The following is a 23,403-nucleotide window of genomic DNA, read 5'->3' on the forward strand; positions in this document are numbered from 1 at the left end:
TATACCAGAAATTTTCTTATTGTTATTTTCTTTATTTGTTGGCATCAGATTTTTGCACATTACATATATATATATATATACAATTTTAAAAAATTATTTCACTTTCACAGATTTCAGGATTATCTGTCCTCAGTAAGATAATTTCTTATTTTTCTCATAACTATTTCTTTATGGGATGATCAATTTTACCTATCACCTATCTGCATCAACTCTCGAGAATGATAGTTCAATATTATCTTACTCTCAGAGCTTTTAAAAGAAGAAGCATGTTTTTGTAAGGAGATAAATAACTAAATCCTAGAATGTATTAACATGACAAGTAATAGGAGGTTTTGCCTTACATATAATTTCTAAAAGCATTACATTCAGAGAAGGTAAATTACAGCTCAGAATTATCAAAGCACACAGTTCAGAAATGCTGTAGTGGCTGATGCCTCATAGCTTTCTGAATTGTCTGTTTTGGGTTTATAGGTAAACGATGTATGTATATCAGTCTTTATTTCACAGGGACTTACATATATGTGCTGGAATGAATAAAATACTCTAGACAGAAATCTATCATGAGAAAAACCAACTGAATAAACATTAATAGAAGCAAATCTCAGTGAAATCGATGCATAAGTTACATAAAATAAGCCAATTCAAGTCCTTTAGGTTGGAAAACATTTTAACTGTTCAGATACCTTTCATAAGAAAAAATATATAATGTAAGATTAGTCAATCAAGTAAATATTACTTTTAGTTTGCAAGCATAATTCTGATGGAAGTGTTCTCTTGAGTTTAGTAAAACTTTACTTCTCTACTACTCTATGTTTCTATGTTCAATAGCATTTAAGAACAATCAGAGCCATGTTATAAGAAATGTGATATAGATAAGATAGACCTAAATTCTGGCAAAGAATTGTTTAACAGGTAAAATCTTTTTCTGGTGCTTTACTTATTTTGTGCTTAATAGTGCAAACATGTATGTATTCATATATATATATATGTATATATATATATGTGTGTGTGTGTGTGTGTGTGTGTGTGTATAGTTCTCCTTAATGGTGAATATATAATGCTTCCTTATTGAAGATGGTAGAAAGTTTGCCACAACAATGTCAAGTCTACCTTATAAAATAGATAAGCTGGGATGAATTTGGAATTTACAGCTAAACTAATATATTATTGATATCCATCAGGGATGAGAGAACTGTGGTGTGTTGATGTTGATATTTACCATACTAGAAAGGCTCTTTCATTTTTCACAGCACATATTTGGGGATTAGAGTTGTGGGAGCAAAGATCAGTTGTGCATGTGTTTAGTCCTCCTGCTGGCAGATGGGAGAACACATTGCAGAGAATAGGCTTGGCTTGTGTCTTGGGCCCCTGAAACTTAAAGGCACAATATCAGAGCCTTGAGACTCCTTGGAAAGTCTTCTGCTGCCTCATAAAGAGGAATTATTGGTCTCCCCACACCTTTAACAGTGTCTACAACAAGGATAGAAGAACAAGACTAGAGCCCCAAATGTGACAAACTTATTACCAGAGTTGTGTAATCAGATACTATAGGTCCAGCAAATCTACACCCATGAAACAAAGCGCAAATTAAAGTTTTAATAACAAAATAAAAGGCTGAAGTTGAATATGTAAGCAGTTTTACATGCTAGGCATATGTCTTTCCATGGACATGCATTGAAAGTCTAAGTAGTAGACTTTGGGGACTAAAAAAAATCATAGTATCATAATCAAATAATTCAATAAATAAATTAGAAATGGGAGCAACGTTTGTGGCGTAGGGTATGAAATGCTAGAAATAACTCAAAACAAATAAAAATGATGAAGGTAAGTAAATTGTGAGGAAGGGGAAGTGGACAAGAGATTTGGAGGATGTAATACAGTTCCACAGTTTTAGGGAAAATGAATAAGAGGAAAACAAATTCTAATATGTTAGACATTAGCATACTGAAAGCTGCTAAAAAGGCATAGTGAGAAGGGAGAAAGTGAGACTTAGTGTGTCACTCTGATTAAAATATTGTGCATGCTTATGTAAATAGCAACACACTGAAATCTTTCTGAATCATTGAATGCAATAAATAATGCATAGCAAGAATGTAAATTCAAGTCCTACTGGGGATGGATACTAGTGGGAAGAAGCAGGGACAATGGAGAAAGTGAAAGAGGGCAAATATGATCAACCTTGTTACCCCCTCCCTCATTTTTCTCCTACTTTCCCTCCCACACTCCCCAAGTTGTACAGATCATTTCCAACATGTTGTCTTGTGAGTATCACTGTTGTATGGGTTTCCTTTTTGTCCTTTGTCTCACCAATTTTCATTCCCCTTCCTTAATTCAAAACAAACATACAAAAAAAGAACTAACACCAAAATATAGTGTCTATATATGAAAACAGTATAAGGAAATTTGCTGGAAGCTATTAAAATTAAATTTGCTGAAAGTGGGTTAGGAAGAACAGAAAAAGAGAGAGAACAATAGATGAAATTAATCAGATTACATTATATGCATGTGTAAATGACCATGGTGAATCCCCTTTTTACATTTAATATATGCTGAAATAAATGAGCCATAGAAATACAAAACAGGTTAATTGGGAGACAGAAACTAGTGTGAATGAGGATTAAAAAGTATTTCTATGCATGTATGAAAATAGAACAATGAAGAATTGTTGTAAGGATGGGGAGAGGGATGAGGGAAGGAAATGGAGAGGGTAAATTTCATTGAGTTTCAGGGATGCATGGAAATGTCACAATAAACTCCTTTCTCATTGCCAACCAGGAACCCCTTTGTACAGCATCTTAATAATAACAATAAAATTATAAAATAAACAAGAAAGACTTAGTCCATACACACACAAATGCAGATAAATTTGTAAATTTTTACATACTCTATTTAAAACTAAACACAGAATACCCAGAGTGTCAAATGGATTAGTTCTGGAGGTAGGACATTAAGGAAGAGTGTGGAAAGGAATGTATTAAGAAGAAAATAATGGTAACATGTAAGTGAAGTAAGCCTGGCCCAAAGAAACATAGGTCCCATGTTTCCCTTATTTGCAATAACTAGTACATGTCTGGGACAAGCAGAATAGGTCAGATAAGTTGATGTTAGGTGAAATGAACCCCAAGATAAGTATTCAAATGTTTGTTTTTTCTTTCTTGTGATTGTTTCTAACATATTTGTAAGATGATTTTTTTGTTGCTTTGTATGTCCCTAACCCACAGTATAGTCCCTGCTTTCATTGTATTTGATGTTGGTATAATTTGTGGAGGGGAAGGACAAAAACAAATTGTTTAAATAGGGATACAGGTGGGCCCATTGCAACAATGAGATATATAAGGTGTTATGTTGAAAAACGAACTTCACAACTTTGGCCAGGTGGGGGGTCGGGTAGGGAGGGAGGTGGGGAATGGGAGGGGAGATAGGAAGGGATGGGAAGGAGGAGACAACAATGCTTGATAAGAAATGTACTTATTACCTTGCCCATGTAATTGTAACCCCTCTATGCGGTATTTTCACAGTAAAATTTTTTTAAAATGCAATAGTCATAAACAAAACATTATAAAGCTTTAATTCATAAAAATGTATAGTGATATGTATGGTATATATGTATATATATATCTTTAGTATCTGTCACCATATAATACTTCTTCTCTTTACATAAACATATACATCTATCTATATATATATAGATAGATGTATATATTTAAAAGTTAATGTCACTTAATAATCCACCTTTCAAGAGTTTGATAGAAAATGTTTTTATAATTAAGGCAATATCCTAGTAATATTTTTCCCCATTAAAGTTTAAAAACTTACCAGAATTACATGCAGGATTGTATTGCTTTAGAACTCTTAAACATGTAGCTACATATATTTCTAAAACCATGCAGAAATTTAGTGGATTCTAATTTGTGAGAGTAGATAGTAAAATTCAAAATTTTACCCAACACTAAGTATTAATGTTTTATTTAGCCTTATTCTATTTAAGTTAGACTGTAAGTATTAATTCTATTTTCTTTAAGTTATTAGAAAGGAATTAGTTATTGTGCTTAAATGATTATGTAGGAAAAGATTAAAAAAATCCTTACCAACACGTGTGTAAAATTTCCCATTGATTTATGAAGTAAACAGTGTTTTTGAACTAATAGCTCCAGAAAATGGTACAAAGCTTCAATTACCTATGATTTTGTTAATAATAAAATGCTTTATTCATCATTTTGGTATATTTATAATAATTTAATAGATTTCACTTTTGTATGAATTCAGGGCAACTTAATTTTATTCAGGTTGTTGCAATTGACAGACATGGATTTACATCAGCATTATCAAATATTAGGTGCATTTATCATACTTATTTATCATATTTATTTATAACATTATCATATTTATTTATAATGAAAGTATAAATTATTGTCCATTAATTGTCAAAATTATATGCTTATACTCTATTACTACTTCTGTGGCTTCAAGTGTATAGAGACAGCTATTTTCCTTAAGAAAACACTAAGGCATATTTTCTGTATTGAATTTTTAAGAATTCTGGAACTTTCCCGAAGGAAAGATGTCATCCAATACAGTATTTATCATGTCTTTGCCATCTGGGTTTTCAGATTCATTTGTTTTAATTCAAAGATTAAAGACAGAAAAATTGGATCAAATGGTGGAATAAACCCCTGTGGAAAACATGTTTCTGCTGTGATTATTTTTAGATTAATTGATTTCTTAACTTGTAACTACACCCCATACTTTAGCTGCAGTTAATAACTGATTAATCACAAGCACCTAGATCCATTGTGTGGTGCATGCTGGGCCATGAGTTAAGGTTACCTATGCACAATGGAATTTTACAAAGCTATAATAGAGAATAAAATAATGTCATTTACAGGGAAATGGATGGAGCGAGAACAAATCATGTTAAGTGAGTTAAGCCAAGCTCAGAGAGACCAACAGTACATTTCCTCTCTGATATGTAGAAATTAGGTCTAAAATGCATTGGGATATGATGTTATACAGATACTCTAAACATAATGTCTCAGCTTAGGGAAAACTAAAACAAGGACAAAATGAAACAGGGCTCAGAATCACAACTTATCTTTGGATTACCCACATCTCTCTTATCAAAGCCCAATTCTCTGAAAGCCTTGTTACTATTGTCATCATAGTTTTACCTTAATTGCATGCAGCAAAGCTCAGGAAAGTGACTATCAGTCCTGTAAGGTCTCTGGCGCATCTGACAAAGGTTGCCAGTAACTTATTACTTACTAAATTGGAAGCAACTTCCCAGATCTGTTCTTACCTTGACCTCCTTTCATCTTTTATTCGCTTTGGCATCATCTCCATGACAGAGAATGTTCTTTAAAAATTTATTTTATCACTGATTTGTTTTAACTCTACTTTTTTCCCATTGCTTTTTCTCAGCTTTATTTAAAATAAGATTTTCCTTCTTTCTGGATACATTTGCTGCTGTTCTGGGATCTCCCTTTGGTCCTTTAATTTTTGTTTTCTTTCTGCACACTCCTTGAACATTCCATTCCCCACAAGGCATACTGATGATTCCCCAAATACATGTCGGTGCCACAGACTTCTCATTCGGGATCAAGGCCATGAGCTTTGATATAGCAAGAGCTATGGGGGCCTGACATTCAGCATGCTCCACAAATTCTGCCCCACCCCACCCAATGACCAGGCTCATCTGTCATTTTAAAACCACATGTAACCATGAATGCACTGTTGATCCTCCTGCCAGATTCAGAGGTATCTTCCATTAGCTTTCCCCTTTCAGTAAGTTAGACTCAGTTCATTCAGGCCTTCTCTTATGCACCATCATACCATCACTTCAGGGCAGACCTCTTACCACTGTTCAGTTCGATTCCTACAGTAGTCCTCATAGTAAGCTCTAGGCCTCTGTCTTTAACTGTTTCAATCTAAAATCAAAGGAGACTGGAGTTTAAAAATGTTAACATATTAGAATCCATTTCCTTTACCATTCATGGAGCAACTAATAACTTGGCCCATTTATAACCCCCAAACATCCTGCAATGTTACTGTTCATCCAGACTCCAAATTTTTTCCCTACCATTTGTTAGATATATGATATCTGGGTTTTGCTGATATCTCAAAACTTTATACATGCCACTTCATGCTCTTACTCAAATTACTCTATTCCTGATTCAGAATATGTCATGTACATATCTGTTTAGAAAGCCTTTACTATTCTTTCAAGACAGAATCACATCTCCATCTTTGATATACATCTCTATAGGGCTTTCTGTAATCATATTTTGTTGTTTAATCTCACTTGTTTTTCTTTTTTTGACCCATGAATTGCAGCATATTTGTAAACTGAATAGCTTATATAATGCCTACCCCACACAATAGAGATATGTAAGGTTGTGCATGGAATCTTGTCCAGATTTCTTAGATTTAGTCAAATGTGTTTATAACATTTAGTCAATGTGTTTATAACATTCCATTATTTAGAAACTGGAAATTTATTTAATCTTTGAAACTCAGGAGGTCAAAAGAGGCAAGATTTCTGTATAGATGATTTTAGTTGGCATATGTGAAGTTTGTAGCAGAAATTCAGGCTCCAAATATATATTCAATAAATACTAGTACCATCAGCATTATTCAATGATTTGCATACTGTGTGATTAGCATCTATACATTGTGGCTTGGTAGAAATAAAAAATGCTTGCCAATTAAACTGGGTCAGTAGATAATTTTTATAAATACACAAATAGAAATGATGGGGAATAACCAGATTGTTTTTGAATGTTTCCCTTAGAATTCCCTCAAAGCCTAGCTTAATTTTTCATGCTATAAATTCTTTTGAGAGATGTGTTTCTAGCGTTCAGAAAGTTAACACATATCATCTTTTTAAATTATTCTTCAGATGACTATAATCTGTCACAAAAATAAGCTGGGTAGCTGGTGAACTAATGGTAATAAAAATAGGTAGCTGGTGAACTAATGGTAAAAATGAATTCTACTAAATCATTATTATGATGTGTACTGGTGGCCTTCTTGAAACCTGAGATTGACTACCTTGACAACATATTACTCTTTTTATGATATTTCATTATTATTTTGAATCTTTGTGTAAATTATGTTTTTAGGAGTTCAAATATAATTAAGGTATGTGTCCTATTCACATAGGGATATCCATTATAGTAAATCATGTCATTTAAAGTTACTTAAATTAAATGATCATGTATCAATAATACATTTAGAGGCTTAAATCATTTTATCAATATGCAACACTTGGTCCTATTCAATAATAAGAACCACATGCTCTTTAAAGAGTATCTTCCCTGATCAGGGTTTTCCTATATCTATATTTTATAGAAGTCTGAATTTCACAGATCATGCCTACCAAATTCAAGAAGAAATTGTACAGATAAAATACATCAACAAAGAAAATAATGCACTTTGTATAATATTATGAAATCCCTATATGACAAATATTGGTAGTTGAATAAGTACAGAGACCAATAGTATGTTCCTTGAAGTATAAATTATAAATGGTAATGTCCTTATCCTTGGATAATGTGGGCTTCCCTCAGCCAGAGTCCACTACCGAAGATCAAGCATCTTCAACAAAAGTACTAACCAAAGTGACAACTGTTTCCTTTGTAGGAAAACTGCAGTTAAAACTGAAGTTTCTCAACTCAAGATATCTTTTAAGATTATCTAGAGTATTTATAATGATGAATCACAACTTAATCCCTTCCACTGTCCAATCCAACCTTTTGTTCTGGCATTGAGAATTGAACCCAGAGCCTTTTGCACATCAGGAGGCAAGAGATCTGCTACTGAGACCACTTAAGGCAATACTTAATAAATGTCCTAGATACAGGTGGATCCATTGCAACAATGAGATGTACTAGTCATTATGTGGAAAATGAACTTTACAACTTTGGTGGGGGGGAAGGATTGGAAGTGATGGAAAGGGGAAACAAAGGAGGAGGCTACAATGCTTGATAAGAAATGTACTCATTATCTTGCCCACGTAATTGTAACCCCTCTGCCCAGTATTTTCTCAATAAAAATGTCCTATATACATATCTACATTTAAAAAGTCATATTTCTAAAAATGCCTTGCAAATTGTCTGAGGAATCTATCTCTACAATGGGATATTAGAGGTGTGTCATTAATTAGCCAACTAATCATCTGGCTTTCCTTCTTGATGGCAGTAGTTGAAGCACTGACAACCTTCCAGTGCTATCACAGTGAATTATTGAAATCTTCACCGAGGATGAACAAGAAGAAATAGTGATGGAAGAGAAGGAATGTGAGTCCAGTATCTCAGGCTTTTGGGAGTGCAGGAGAGAATAATAACTGTGAAAGCAATGAAGTCAATCCCTTCAGGGTCTCATTCATGTAGGGGACACAAACCTCAAGGAAGCATGCATGCAACTAACCACCCTAGGAAAATGAGAAAATATCATTAAATAGCAAAAGAATTAAGAATGTAGGAAAGCAACTATTTAAATATAGCAAAAATAAACTCTAAATAAAAACAAATAGAAGAAGAAAGTATAGCAGCTTCTGGAAGTTATGTTCTCTGTTCAAATAGTGTCTGAATACAAATTGGAGGGATGGGCTGTTTCAGAGAAAAGAACTCACAAACCTCAGATTTCCACAAGCCTTTAGAAATACCCTTTAGAAATACCCTGTTCCTGTTGATTAGAGAGTATCACCTCCATTTTTTTTCTTGAATTGATGCAGAAACTTCTTCCCTTTGAAGCAGCATGTACCATGACAGGATATATTTCTCTACCTGTAGAGACAATAAACAACACTATATTGCAATGGAAATGGTTGGTCTTCAAGAATAGAAAATGAGGGCTAGGCATGGCTCAAGTGATAGAACACTTTACTGAATTTAAATTAATGCCAAAGTGAAAGCATGATGGAGGGGCTGTGGGGGGGGTGTCTAGGAATGGTGGAATACTTCTGAAGTCCCAGCAACTCAGGGAGCAGAGAAAGAGAAAAAAATGTCTAAGTTGTGGTGGAGTGTTTACCTAGAAAGAGAGGGAGAGGGAAAGAGGGGTATAAAAGAGAGTGGGAGAAGAAGAGGAAGGGAAAGAAGGAAAGATAGAGAAAAGGAAGGAAAGAAGGAGGAAAGGATGTATAGAAAGGAAAAGAATGTTTCAACTAGACTAAAGCCTCACCAACATTTACTGGCAGAAGTTAGGAGGATGGGTATGGGGAAGGATCCTAGGATGGCTAGATTAAGCATGACAGAGAATATAAGTGAATGAGATTGAGGATAGAAAAAAAGATGAGTTGGAATGGAAAGCAAGATGAAAGTTTATTAATATGGAGACATTTTAATACAAAATTCTGGGATGAAGAAATGATCCAGGGTAAATGCCATAACTGCTATTGCATGAGATGAGAAGAACCAAAGATAATGCAATTGTTAAAACGAATATATTAGATCAGGAGCAGACATTTCACCAACTAACTCAAGGACCAGAGAACAACAGACTAAAGCAATAAGAAACGGCTAATAACTGAGACACATGCATCAATAAGAAGCTTAGTGGTGACTATTTTCTGCAAGCCAATGTTGATAGACAGGAAATTGTTACAAAATTGGAATCACTGATAAAAGTAAGGATAACAGTCTTCAAGATCACTGTCACTGGATGACAGCGCTTATTTTTCACAATTTCTTTAATAAACAGCTAACTGAAATGGATCTATGTCTCTTAACTCAAATGTGTGTGTGTGTGTGTGTGTGTGTGTGTGTGTGTGTGTGTGTGTGTGTGTGTATTTGAAATTAGGACAAACAACTCAATGTGGACAAGTTTCACAATTTGATTCTCCAAGATTATTCTACCAAGATCCTGAATCTACTTGCATTATAATGCACTAGTTAATAGTTTCCTAAAATGGTTTGAGGACCATTAAACTTAGGGTTTATTGTGACCTAGTCATATAGGATTCTGCAGGAAAAATATTTTCATACACATAATGCATCTAAAATGTCAGCTTAATAGAATGACAGGATGTCTTTTTAAAGGACCAGTGAGGTCTTATAGAGAATCTAGTAAGAGTAAAATCCTAAATCAGCTAGCGTTCTTGTAAGATGCTTTTCTTCGGTAGAATTCATAGATCTAAGAACTAAGCAGTGGCCCTCCGTACTATCCTACCTAATGACTCATTCAGGGATACTATTCTTTTCTTCCTGCAATTCTGGGCTCTGCCGGTTTTGAGGTCCCTGTTCCCAGAAGGGTAAAAAGCTTTTATTAAGTGACATAGTGAGACTCCTATTAGTCTTTAAGCCAATGGCTTTTATGCAGTGACTTTAGGGCCCTGAATGAGGAAATAACAGATAAGAAGAGTCACCGTCCTGGTAGGAGTAACCATCTCACCAGCTATGCTGGAGATAGGACTGCAGTAACATAGCAGAAGGTTGAAAGGGTGACATTGATCAAGAGGCATTGTATCCACAAACTGCTCTATTAAATGGCATATTTAAAAGATAATTAAAGATAATTAAAAACTAGAAAAGTGGGGAAAAATAAAAATAACACCAAGAAGATAGAAGAAAAAGAATGTGTTAAATCCCAGGTCTTCTACTGAGTTGGCGATTTCATATACTTATGTCCAGTGTTGGTATTAAAGAAATCAGAGCATCAGTTATGTTTTGAAAAGAACATCTGAAGTTTCTCTCTAACAAAGGTCTGGGACCTTTGGGAAGTTATATCGCAAGATGAACTGATGAGAGATATGAGGAAATAATAACAATAATATCCCAGTACAGTTACTTTTTTAAGGTGTCCCCCCCAAATAACCAGAATCCTGGATTCCCTTTGCTCAGAGAGAATTATCTTATGTAGCCAGAGGACGGGAGTGGATATGAAGTACTCAGGCAGGTCTCTCAGGATTCATTCCTCTAGCTCCTGAGGGTATTAGCAACTGATGGCTAACAGCAAATTGACTTTGTACAAATTGCCCCGAGCCCAACAGAGTTGGTCCCCAACAAGGTTGTAACTCCTAGAAGAAGCAATGCAAATTGAATAACTGGTTGACAGGCTAGGATTGGAATAGGTATAGAAAAGCTTAGCTCTCTTGCCTCAGGGCATGCTAGCTCTGAGGGGACTTCATAGCTCCATTTTCCTCCCACAACTATCTAGACTTTGTAGCAACTTTCCCCTGGTTAATTCTCCATACTTTATTCCCCATAGAAATGCATTATCTTCCTAGGGTCGTTTGGATATCATAACATTATTTGTAGGCCATACAAAATTATCAATACAGGATGACAGGCTATATGGGAAATGGATAAGAATAATACATGTATTATGTCATGTACTCAACTATTTCTCCAGCCTTATTTGGTCCAAGGCCTGTATGATTTAACCCCCCTCTGCCTGAGAGATGGAGTATCTCATAGTTTCTCTTTTCTCAGAAATCTAACCTAGAACAAACATATAAAAACACATAAATTATGCACATAAATGCACACATATATTTTAAATATTCCTAGATGTATAGAGTATATATATATATATATTCAAAAATATTTATTTTAAATGTTTGTATGGATTATTAAACTCTATCTTATTTGGTATATGTATAGGTACATATATAAACTATTATGTAAAATATCCCTTTATTATTTGTCTGTGTAAAACAAATATTGTTCATTAATGTTATTTTTGTTTCTAACGAGAAAAAAATTCTCTCAAGACTCTTACAAGATAGAAATGCTTAAATATGAGTGAGAACTCAGCCAGTAGAATGTTCAGTAATCTGTATCACAGGATTGAATTCTCAGAAGGCCAGTGACCACAAACTCATCCAAATCAGGAAAAAGTGCGTTTAAATGGTTGTTTTTTAGTCTGTTCTTGACTGATATTAACAAGGAAGCAATTAAGGATACATCAACAAATAAAGTTTGCAAATACTAGACAGACAGACAGACAGACAGACAGACAGATAGATATATAGGTAGATAGGTAGATAGATAGATAGATCAATCTTACATAGATAGATAGCTATTTTAAAACTCCGGAGAGGCACTATTTTCTGTTATCAGTCAACTGTTTCTCGGTCATTTCTTTAACTGTTCTGACTTCAGAATTTTGTTGTGTAGAAGATGATGTTGTCTAAAACACAATTTATGACTGAAGAAAGTTATTTTAAACAAGAAAGGAAATATAGTATATAAACAATAGACAGTAAGGTTGATTTTAGTCCAACAATCTCCCACAGGATTGTATTTGTATATGGAGCATTAATTGTTGAACACGTGAATATATGTTACACTTAGAACTTGTAAGCATTCCAGGACAGCAAGGGTGAATTTGAACTGAAAATTCCTTAATTTTTACTGAAAAGGACCAGTTGTTCTATAAATTTGCACCACTAAAATTACAGGCCTTTGAGGTAACTGTAAAAAGATTCTAATGTTGGAAAAAAAAAGTGCTCAGAATGTTGCAAAACTACATATCAAAGTAAGACTGTCAAACAATTCACATTCACATTAAAAAAAGTTTTTTAAAATATGGGGAGATTTTGGATTCAGGTTTTTTTATTCCATAATGCATCTATTGCCTTACAAGTTGTGTTAGCATTTATTATTTTCACACTTCAGAAGAGTCTTTTCTAAGGGAGAAATATCTTTTAAATATATAGGATAGCATATGCTCACAATCTTGGATATTCTCATATCCATATAGATACAGTTGGGATATGTGACTTTCATATGAAAGTTCTTCTCGTGCAATAGTGTTTAATAACCTCCTCAAATGGGTAAGTGACACATGGGTACCTATTTATAATGAGAATTGAGTGCATAATCATTGTAGAGCTAAGGGAATGAAGAAAACAGAATCAATGAGCCATTATTAAAATGAGATTCAAATAATGAAAAGAAATTATTAATGTTAAAAGCTAGCTTACATGAGTATTTATGATGTGCACAGTGTCTTATGGGCTATCTGATTTAATCTTCCAATAGCCATAAAAATAAGAAATCATTTTACTGATAAGCCCTTGGAAGATCAAAATATTTAAACCATTGTTATGGTTATAAAGCTAACAGGGATAAAGCAGGGTGAAGATGGTAATTAATAGCAATTGGTTCCCTCACAGTTGGTAAGTTTCTACTAAGTGGAACTAATGACTTGTTGTTGCTCTAAGGCCAGTATACGTGCTTATTTCTTCTTCTCTTAAGGAAAACCTAGAATATACTAAATCAGAGGTTGGCAAAGTGGCCCATTAGCAAAATGTGCTGGTAGTGCTTGTGTTTCTATTAAAGTATTACTGGAATTTCAGCAATTCTCATCCTTCCTTCATTTGCCTACTCTCTTTGGGTGCTTACACATTGTAGCATTAGAGATAAGTAGTTAGAATAATGACTGCATGACCCACAAAGCCCAATTATTTACAAATAGGCATTTTCCAGAAAATGCTAAACGCTGTGGGGCACAGTCACTTGGAACTCAGGCAAAATGGCACTTAGTTTTCCAATATGCAGCAGTAGAAATAGCAACGCCTTTTAACAGTGCCTTCTGTTAGCACATTTCAAATTAGAAATATAATCTTGGATGTAGAATACTAAGATAAGGATGAATTGAACAGAGTTTCAAATCATATTTTATTACTACAAAGATTATAATAATTAATAGACATCATAATATAAAATAGTAATAATTGGTAAAGGAAGTAGATCAAAGAAAACAGTCATGTAGGCATTGTGATCTTGATTTTTTTTTTCTGTCATTAAGGATTTCCCCAGTTCACCTCTTGTGCATTTTTCTAACTTTGAGCGCTTTGAACTTGAATCTCACTGATGAAGCTCTCTCACATGTGGAGGTCGACAAGGAGCTGGACATTTGCAAGGTGTATTTTGCTGTCTCACTAGAGAGCAGAATAAATAAGTTTCACATTGTTTTGCTTGTCTTTATTAGGAAATTTCTTACTAAATAAATTCAATAAGATCAATGGAAAAAAAATAAACCTACTGATAAGATACAATCTCACTTTAAAATATGCATTAGTGGGTTGGGAAGGTGGCTCAGTGGTAGAGTGTTTGCCTTGCATGCCTGACGCCCTGGGTTCTATTTCTCAGCACCGCATAAGCAAAAAAAGAAAAAAGCCGGAAGTGGCGCTGTGGCTCAAGTGGTAGAGTGCTAGCCTTGAACTGAAGAGCTGAGGTACAGCACCCAGGCCCAGAGTTCAGGCCCCACGACTGGACCCCCCCAAAAATAATATGCATTAGTTTGTCCACTTACAACTTTTGTAACTCATTATCTTATGCTTCCTTGTTTTTCTATTACCCAGATTTGGATGATCCAGTAGTTACTGTCCATCAGAGTATAGGTGAAGCTAAAGAACAGTTCTACTATGAGAGAACGGTGTTCCTCCGCTGTGTGGCCAACTCCAATCCACCCGTGCGGTATAGTTGGAGGCGTGGCCAGGAGGTGTTACTACAAGGGTCTGATAAAGGCGTTGAGATTTATGAGCCCTTCTTTACCCAGGTAAGAATGAATTTACAATGTTTTCACCTTCTATCCTTTCCAAGTTCAGGCACCCTGCTATAGTATAGCTAGTTGAAAAGAGAATTTCTGCTAAGAGTGCTCTTTGAAAAACACAATGTGTTCAACTGAAAACTCCAAATGTTATATGAAGGATAACTTGTTTAATTATGAGGTGGTTACTTTAAGAAGTGTTAGGTTCACTTTGAACACGTTGAAAAGTGTTAGGTTCATGTAAACTAACTTATATGTTGTTACACACAAATTAACATAGATTTCTCTAATAGGTAATTAATTATACATTTTATTGATGGATTTGATTTTTATGGGATTTTTTTGGTGTTTTTGCTAAGAGGAGATATTTTGTTTCTGAATTTTCAATAATAAATAATTGGAACACATGGAGATATATGTTTATAATGTACTTAGCTTTGGTTATAGGAAAAAATATGTCTTTAAAGAATTTCTCATCTTTGTTTTAGTTTTGGCTTAATTTGGGTATAGAATATTAATTATACAAAAAATCAAAATGTCAAATGAGTCAAGAAAAAGAAAAATTGAATTATATTCACCTAAGTTGAATATGATATGAAATACTCTCGTGCTTGTCTGCTAAGATTATCCTAGATATATAGTAGTTATTGAAAGTAAGGGAAGCCAACATGGGACCTATGTTTCTTTGGGTCTGGCTTATTTCACTTAATAAATTTTTTTCCAAGTCTTTCCATTTCCTTACAAATAGGGCAGTGCCATTCTTTTTGATGGAGGCCTAGATTTCCATTGTGTGTATATATAAATATATATGTATGTATATAAATATATCTATCACATTTTCTTGAACCATTCATCTATTGAGTGGCATCTGGGTTGGTTCCATATGTTAGCTATAATAAATAATGAACCCAAAGATAGGGACGCAAGAAGGTTTTCCTTTGTTGCTGTTGTTTTTAATGTACTATGTGATTTTTTTGTGTGTCTTTCATATGTTCTTCCCATGTTATAACCTCTGTTTTCACTGTATTTAATTCCGGTGCCCTACATCTTGTATATACATTTTCCTAATTTGGGAAGGGGAAGGGAAATAACAAAATGCTGAAACAAGGATACAGGTTGATCCATTGTAACAATGAGACTTACAAGACACTATGTTGAAAATGAACTTTACAACTTTGATGGGGTGGGGGAGAAGTTGGGGAGGTGGGCAAGGAAGGGATAGTAGAGGAAAAGCAAAGGGGGGCTAACAATGCTTATTACCTTACTCATTTAACTGTAAACCCTCTGTACAATATCTTTACAGTAAAAAATACTTTTGTGTAAATGTAGTGTAATGTCTCAAGAACAGCAAATTAGTCTTTAGGAAGATACTGTAATTCATATGAATATTTGAGAGACATTATAATAAGACTTTTTGATGACCAAAAAGATACACAAAAAGGTTTTAAATTAAAAAATGTCATTTGTGCTAATGTTCAAACCAATGAATAAAAATGATTAATTGTCCATAAAGCATGCTGTATATAGATTAGCAACATCCTTATGTTAAGAGTGCGGAACATATATAAGTGCTCTTTAAATATTACAAATATCAGGCTTTGTAATTTTAAATATTCATAGAAATAAATTCTTATAACATTATCCTAAATTTGTGAATTTCACAACAGTCTATTGTATGTTATTAACCATTAAGAATAATGCCTGAAATCCTAGCTACTCACTGAGACTTGAGGATCAGGGTTCAAAGCCAGCAGAGACAGGAAAGTCCTTAAGACTCTTACCTCGAATTAACCACCAAAAATACCAGAAGTGGAGCTAAGGCTCAAGTTATAGAGGGCTAACCTTGAGGGAAAAAATGCTGAGAAACAGCTACCTGGCCCTGAGTTCAAACCCTACAACGAGCACGCAAACACACACACACACACACAAAATAAAATAAGGAATACTTATTTAAATAGTATGAATTCCTGATTCTCATAGATGAATATAATTAGCAACATTTTAGGTATTACCTTGGGAAGACTGCAGAGAATATACAATAATAACTGCACACATTATACAGATCTACATACATGCATATGTACATGTATGCATATGTACACACATGTGCATCATGTGCACAGATATTAAAATACATGATTTGCTACATTGTATCATAAATTTACAGATGTGATCTATATTTTGTTAAAGGTGGAGTAATTTATGAATTGACAAAATATAAATGCTGGAGAAGTACCAGTGGTTTATCAGGAAATGCTATTAAAATGAGCTCCCATTTGACCCTTCTTGGCTCAGGTCAGCAGGATGCAGTTTTATCAATCATCTTTCAATTCAGTTCTATGGTTTTCAGTTAAACAAATTTTAAAGATCAATTAACCTCATCTAGATAATCACATAGTTATTTATTTAACAGTGCTCTTACCAATTTATTTTTTTAAAATTTGAGCAGTATTAAAATGTCATATATATACATATATATACATATATATATATGTATATATATATATATATTTGGGGGGTTCCGGTCATGGGGCCTGAACTCTGGGCCTGGGCTCTGTCCCTCAGCTCTTCAGCTCAAGGCTAGTGCTCTACCACTTAAGCCACAGTGCCACTTCCAGCTTTTTTCTTTTTTTGCTTATGTGGTGTTGAGGAATAGAACCCAGGGCCTCATGCATGCAAGGCAAGTGCTCTACCACTGAGCTACCTTCCCAGCCCCAAATATATTTTCTTCTAAACTTCTTCTAGGTCATTCTCACAGTCTAGTACATCCAGGAGAATTTCCTATTGCTCACCTGCAGAGAGATCTAATTACCTAGAAGTTTATACATGTGTTTTATCCAATTTGGGGGAAGTGTTTTATACTGTTAACATAATTAAGAATTTGTTTGAGCTGGGCGCCAGTGGCTCATGCCTATAATCCTAGCTACTCAGGAGGCTGAGCTCTGAAGACCATGGATCAAAGCCAGCCCGGTCAGGAAAGTCTGTGAGACTCTTATCTCCAACAAACCACCAGAAAATGGGCAGTGGCACTGTGGTTCAAGTAGTAGAGCGCTAGCCTTGAGCTGAGGAGCTGAGGGACAGTGCCCGGGCCCAGAGTTCAAGCCCCACTACTGACAAAAATAAAAGTATTTGTTTGAAAGTTATAAAGCAAGCTGAAGAGAACTTCCTTTTTATTCCTTTTGATTCTGTTTCTATGTAAGCAATTTTCAGAAACCATCATGCAAGATCTCTCCAGCTAGTAACTATTGATCTCCCTTTCAAAAGCAATAATTATTTTCTCTTCCCCCTTTCTTTTAATAGAGAATAACAATTTGTTAAATATGAATGTTTCAAAATTGATGCTTCCTTTTATCAGCATATCAGACTTTACTGCATGTAACAGTCATTTTTCATGTTTTACTGGCAATTGTACCATCAGTGCTGTTGGTCTGATGTAGCATTACTTGTAGTTATCTTAACACATCTTTATGAAACAAGTTTTTCTTGCAATTCTGTGGTCTTTGCTTTTTTTTGAGGGTATTATGGTACCAAGATTGAACTCAAGGTCTTGGACCTTCCAAGCAAGCACCCAACCCCTTGAACCACATCTCAGACTTTTATGCCTTAGTTATTTCTTAGATAAGGTCTCACACTCCCTGCCTTATGGCCAGACTTGGTCATGATTTTCTACATCTGCCTCACCAGTAACTGAAATTAACCAGAATAAGGCATCATGCCTGGTCTCAATTCTCTGTTTCTGATTACGCTGTTGCTGTACATAATTGGCAGTGGCATACAGTTTCAGCTTCTATTTAAATTTTGATTACTTAGTCATGTTTTTCTTTCTGAACCACACATACACACACACACACACACACACACACACACACACACACACACACATATATATAACTTCATGGGAACATTCAAGCCTCAGTATATGGAAATTTAAATTTTTATCACTACAAATATTGTCTTTTAATAGACAGTGTAGATTTTTGTTTCTAGTACACATAATCATATGTGTGCTAGATCACTAGATCTAGATCACTAGATTGGATATATCCAAATCTGACTATACAAAATTGTTTTTTATTATTTGTACATAGCATAGTACAACAGGCTCCAAACTTGTTATCAAGACTTGATTGCAGAAAACTCAAAATATTTAAAGTGACCACTTAAAAGTATGAAGCTGAAAAAAAAGGATGAAGCTGATTAAGTATTTGTTCATGCTAGACCCTTCCTTTGCCTTCTAATTTGTAGCAAAATGCCAGTAATGTTTGGTGACTGAGAACATCTGGCTAGACCTCCCCTTTCCTGCTGACCTATCTGGTTCCAACTGCAGCTTACTGCTCTGCTCTGATCACCTTATCCCTACATAGATCAGGTGTGTCAAATGATACCTCAGGCTGACATAGGTTGCTCTTTATTTTAGCTTAAATTCTGTGGCAGGAGTTCTCTTCCCACTGAGGTTTCATCACCTCAGAGAGACCTTCTTTTCCAAAGTCGATGTGAGGAATCATCCCTTCTTTCCTCCGGTTACTCTTGGTTGATGTTCCCCACACATACCCATAGACTGAAACTATTGAATTGTTCTAGCTCTGTGTTTGAACATTAGCTCACTGTAAGTAGAGTTAGCCTGTCATTTCAATTACTCTAACAGTGCTGGACTCAGCAAATGTGCATCACAGTGACATGGATGGAGATGTCTGAATTACTGTACCATAGGAGAGTTGTATTGATTCCCAGTTACTGATAACTCCCAAATAACTTTGTCACTCTCCCCTGCTTCACTCACTATAAAAACTGTGTAGTGTAAAGGAGAATGATGCCATACATGAATTTATTTTGATGTATCTGATTTCTAAATTGTTGACAATTTTCTAGGTCCTTCTGACCACCACGCTAGCATGAAGAAACTCTATTTGAATCCATAGTTTCTTCAGGAAAGTTATAATTGTTCATATGATAGCATCACTCATTCTGTATGATTTTACAAATGATGAGTTGCAGATTAGTCAGAATTGCTTTAAAATTAGGGTAAATGACAAAAACCAAATTCATATGAATTAACTGAGGAATGATTCAAAGCTCCAAGGCACATTTCAATGAAGATAGGGGAATGGTTTTATCTATGAATATAATTGACAATAAACAATGCCTTCATTTGTGCTGTGACTTCTATGGAACAAAGATACTTATAATTTTAAATAACAAAATAATAAAGAGGATGTAGCTGTATATTAGGAAATAACTTTTAGCAATATTAAGATTATTCTAGTTAGAAAAATCCAACCTCTGGAGCAATATTTTCTACTTTTAAGATGGACTCTGTGAGTTTTGTTATCCAATGAGGAATGTCCCACAATGGTATTACCTTGTTTTTACTTTTACAATAATCATATACAAACTTCAGGTAGGAACTAACTCCACTTATCTTATTGGGTTATTGTTTTCCCTGCTTAGAAGATAAAACCAGTTTAAAGTCATCACATATCATTTTATTTTTTAATTAAACATATCAGTTATGTGATCTATAAACTAAATTTACATTTAAGTTTGAATTCATTTTGTGTTGTTTCTTTAAAATATTTTACAAAGTTGATTTTTTGTCTTCATAATAGACTTTGATATTTGTAGTGGAATAGGAATGTTTTTAACTGTTGCATATTATGTGAGGGTATTTTACATCCTTAAATAGGTTTTATTATTATTATCAATTTCCTGGGCTTTATTAATGTGTTCTTCAGCTATATTTCCTATGAATTGCCATAAGTATATAATGAAAAATTTTCGATGTTAGTAGTACTTGTATTAGCACATATATTAGTCTGTTTGCTTCTGTTATAAACATAAAATGGGTAACTTATAAAGGAAAGGAATTCATTTCTCAGAGTCGTGGAGTTAAGAAGTTTAAGATCAAGCTACAAGCATTAATGAGAGCATTATTACCATATCATGACCTGGTGCCAAAAATGAGAAGAAAGTACATTTTTATAACAAAAGGCATTTGTACAATTAACTTATACATTACTATGATAAGCATATTCATTTATTCATGAAGAAAGAGGCTGTTTGACCTAATAAGCTCTTAAATGCCCCACTTCTCCAATACCATCAGAGAGTCATTCAACATTAGTTTTGGAGCGCACATATGAACCGAGGCTGAATACTTCAATGATAATTTATTTTATCTCCATAGATCTATAGCCTATGATCTTTGTGGTACCACAGCAGATAAGATCTGGTTAAAGCCACTTAGAGCTACAATGTGCAAGATGAAGGCGAATCATTTACAGTGATTAAGAAGTTACTAAGCATTGGTCCTCTCCTCCTAGTTTTATTGATATATATGGAAAGGTGAACGAAAGGTGATTATAAGAGCAAGTAAAATTCAGAGTGGAAACAGAGACAAATGCTTCTGTGAAAGGAGCATGTATAAATAATACAAAAGGAAGACAATGTCTCCAGGGATTTTGTACATCTGTATCGGCCAGTACAACAATAGAAACATATGGGCAATAGTGTATCGAGAATCCTGGAAGACAATATTGTGTAAAGTTTCAGATGATGGATCATATGTCTGCTTAGTCTTTCAGGGTGAGAGAATTAAACTTCTTTGAAGAATATGAAATTGTGAATAATAATGCTGTTCAATAATAGTGTCTTATTTTTAATAAGGATAATTTCTCAGATGATTAGACATCTCTATACTGTATGCTGTGAATACAAGGTTATTAACAGTAATCAAGTTCAATAGAATATTTGCCTCACAACACAGTTGAATGAAAAAACAATCTTGTTAAGAATTTTTTATGGGTAATATTTCCAGAATGAAAATAGTTTGTGTTCCTGAGTCTGATACAAAACCATAAGGACATAATAAATCTAAGAGGAGTAATTATGCTTTGCATATGAAAAACATAGGCAAAAAGCATATATATAGGTTTGTAAAATATTAGAGTCACAAAAACTAATGAATATGAAAGATTTTATACTTCTACCAATATTTGAGGATAATAATGAATAATTAAGGAGGAGGCAACAATGCTTGATAGGAAATGTACTCATGACCTTGCTCATGTAACTGTAAGCCATCTGTACAGTAGTATTACAATAAAAATGTATTAAACATGAAATTATTTAAAAAGAAATAAAATAATAAAATAATTATTTTCAAAAGTTTTCATGTATCTTAAAAATAGCATAACTGTGACTATGGATATATATTTGACTATAGCAATTTGAATATTGATAAGTGCCATTGACTAGTATATAACTGCATCCTTTTTAGTTTTGTTATAAAAATATTGAAAAATTAAATATATTTTCTGAAAATTTTATTGTAATTGTTCAATAAAAGTGTACTTAAATTTTATAAATTGTGCATTCACTTGCCATGTTTGCTGTTCATGACATCATCTTGTGTACTGCAATTACACAAACTAATTATAAGACTGAACATATTTACATCAATTACATAATTAGTTTTAATTAGGCTAACTAGAGTAATTATACAATTAGATAATAATCAACTCAAAATTCCTTTTAACAAATCATAGAAATTCACATGCAAAAAAGACATTCAGACATTCTTATATTAAATGTTTCAACAAAAAATCATCCACAAATCACAGAACACTAAATTTAGATGATCACCATATAAACTTAAAGTTTATGCTGTATGATTAAATCTTATATGTAATAAAGTATAAATTACATATATATGTATGTTTACATTATACATACATATCACTTGATATAGTTTAATTATACAAAGACACTTATGCATTTACATATATATGTAGTATTATTTTCATTCTAAATTAAATGTATTTTAAAAAACTAATCTTTATTTCCCTGGATGTGATATAGTTGTTTATATTCTTTCAGCAAATTTTACATTAGCTCCCTTTCTTCTCAACATGAAATAACTTAGGAAACTACTTACCATATTAACCTATTAACTTAGGTAATTATTTTTGGTAATTATTCTGTAGGTTGACACCTTCTGGTTTGATTTCTGACTATTGAAAGTAATCATTTAATTTCACCCAGGCCAGTTCACCAATCCTGCAATAGCTGATCTACTGAAAAATCATGGATCTAAATGTTTTGCCCTCCCTTTTATATGTTGGACATATTTCCACCTTAATGTGCTCTGTTCAGGACAAAATTAACCTATACACATAGACAAACAACCATTTTTGGATAATACCAGCTGGTCTTTAAAGAGTAGGAATCATCTCATAGAGTGGCAAGAGTTCTCTTTGTAAGCCTTGAAATCACAATATTCCTGCCTAATTTGTCTTCTTTACAGCATTATCGACCATCACTGTGATGATTATATCAAACCATAGGGTTAGATTATTTTATTTACTATTTTATCTAATTTTTATTTATGAATGTTATCTAATATTTTCATCAATTATACTTGTAAAAAATTGAAAAATATATGCGTTGAAGTGAAGCTTTTCAACTGAATATACATTTAGGGCATTATGATTAAAAAGAAGGAGAAAGAATATTTGAGAGTAAACGTGTTTAAACGTTAAAAGATCTGAGATATTGATACTGAACATATGATAAAGACATTTTAAGAAGACAAAATAAGAATTGTTAAAGAAGGAAAAGGGAGTTAGAGGAATAAATAGAAAGTACTTCATAGGATGTTGAGCTTGGAGTATCTGAAGCAGCAAATGGAGATGGTAAGGTCCAAATCTGGACAGGAGACTGATATCTATGGAAACGTAAGGGAGAATTCTGGAACAAGGATCCAGACCTACTGGGGACAGGAAAGTAGAGCTTGTCATAGAAATCTACCAGCTAGTATACCATATCTCTGATAAAATAATTAAGTCATATTTACTGTGGAAAAGTAAAATTTCAAAGAATAGCATTATGTCCACATCAGAAGCAAGCAAGATT

General features: G+C 33.8%; 1 protein-coding gene across 2 annotated transcripts in view; it reads left to right on the plus strand.

Moving 5' to 3' along the window:
- The window catches only part of Mdga2 (MAM domain containing glycosylphosphatidylinositol anchor 2), a 715,797-nt gene that overhangs the window by 459,240 nt on the left and 233,154 nt on the right, over nt 1–23,403 (plus strand). For both annotated transcript variants that reach the window (XM_013012262.1, XM_013012263.1), the window contains exon 4: nt 14,306–14,502. In XM_013012262.1, the coding sequence (XP_012867716.1) occupies nt 14,306–14,502 (197 nt within the window). The remainder of the gene's footprint in view (nt 1–14,305; nt 14,503–23,403) is intronic.

This window comes from Dipodomys ordii, unplaced genomic scaffold (assembly GCF_000151885.1).
Source record: "Dipodomys ordii isolate 6190 unplaced genomic scaffold, Dord_2.0 Scaffold16, whole genome shotgun sequence".
Classification (NCBI taxonomy): domain Eukaryota; kingdom Metazoa; phylum Chordata; class Mammalia; order Rodentia; family Heteromyidae; genus Dipodomys; species Dipodomys ordii.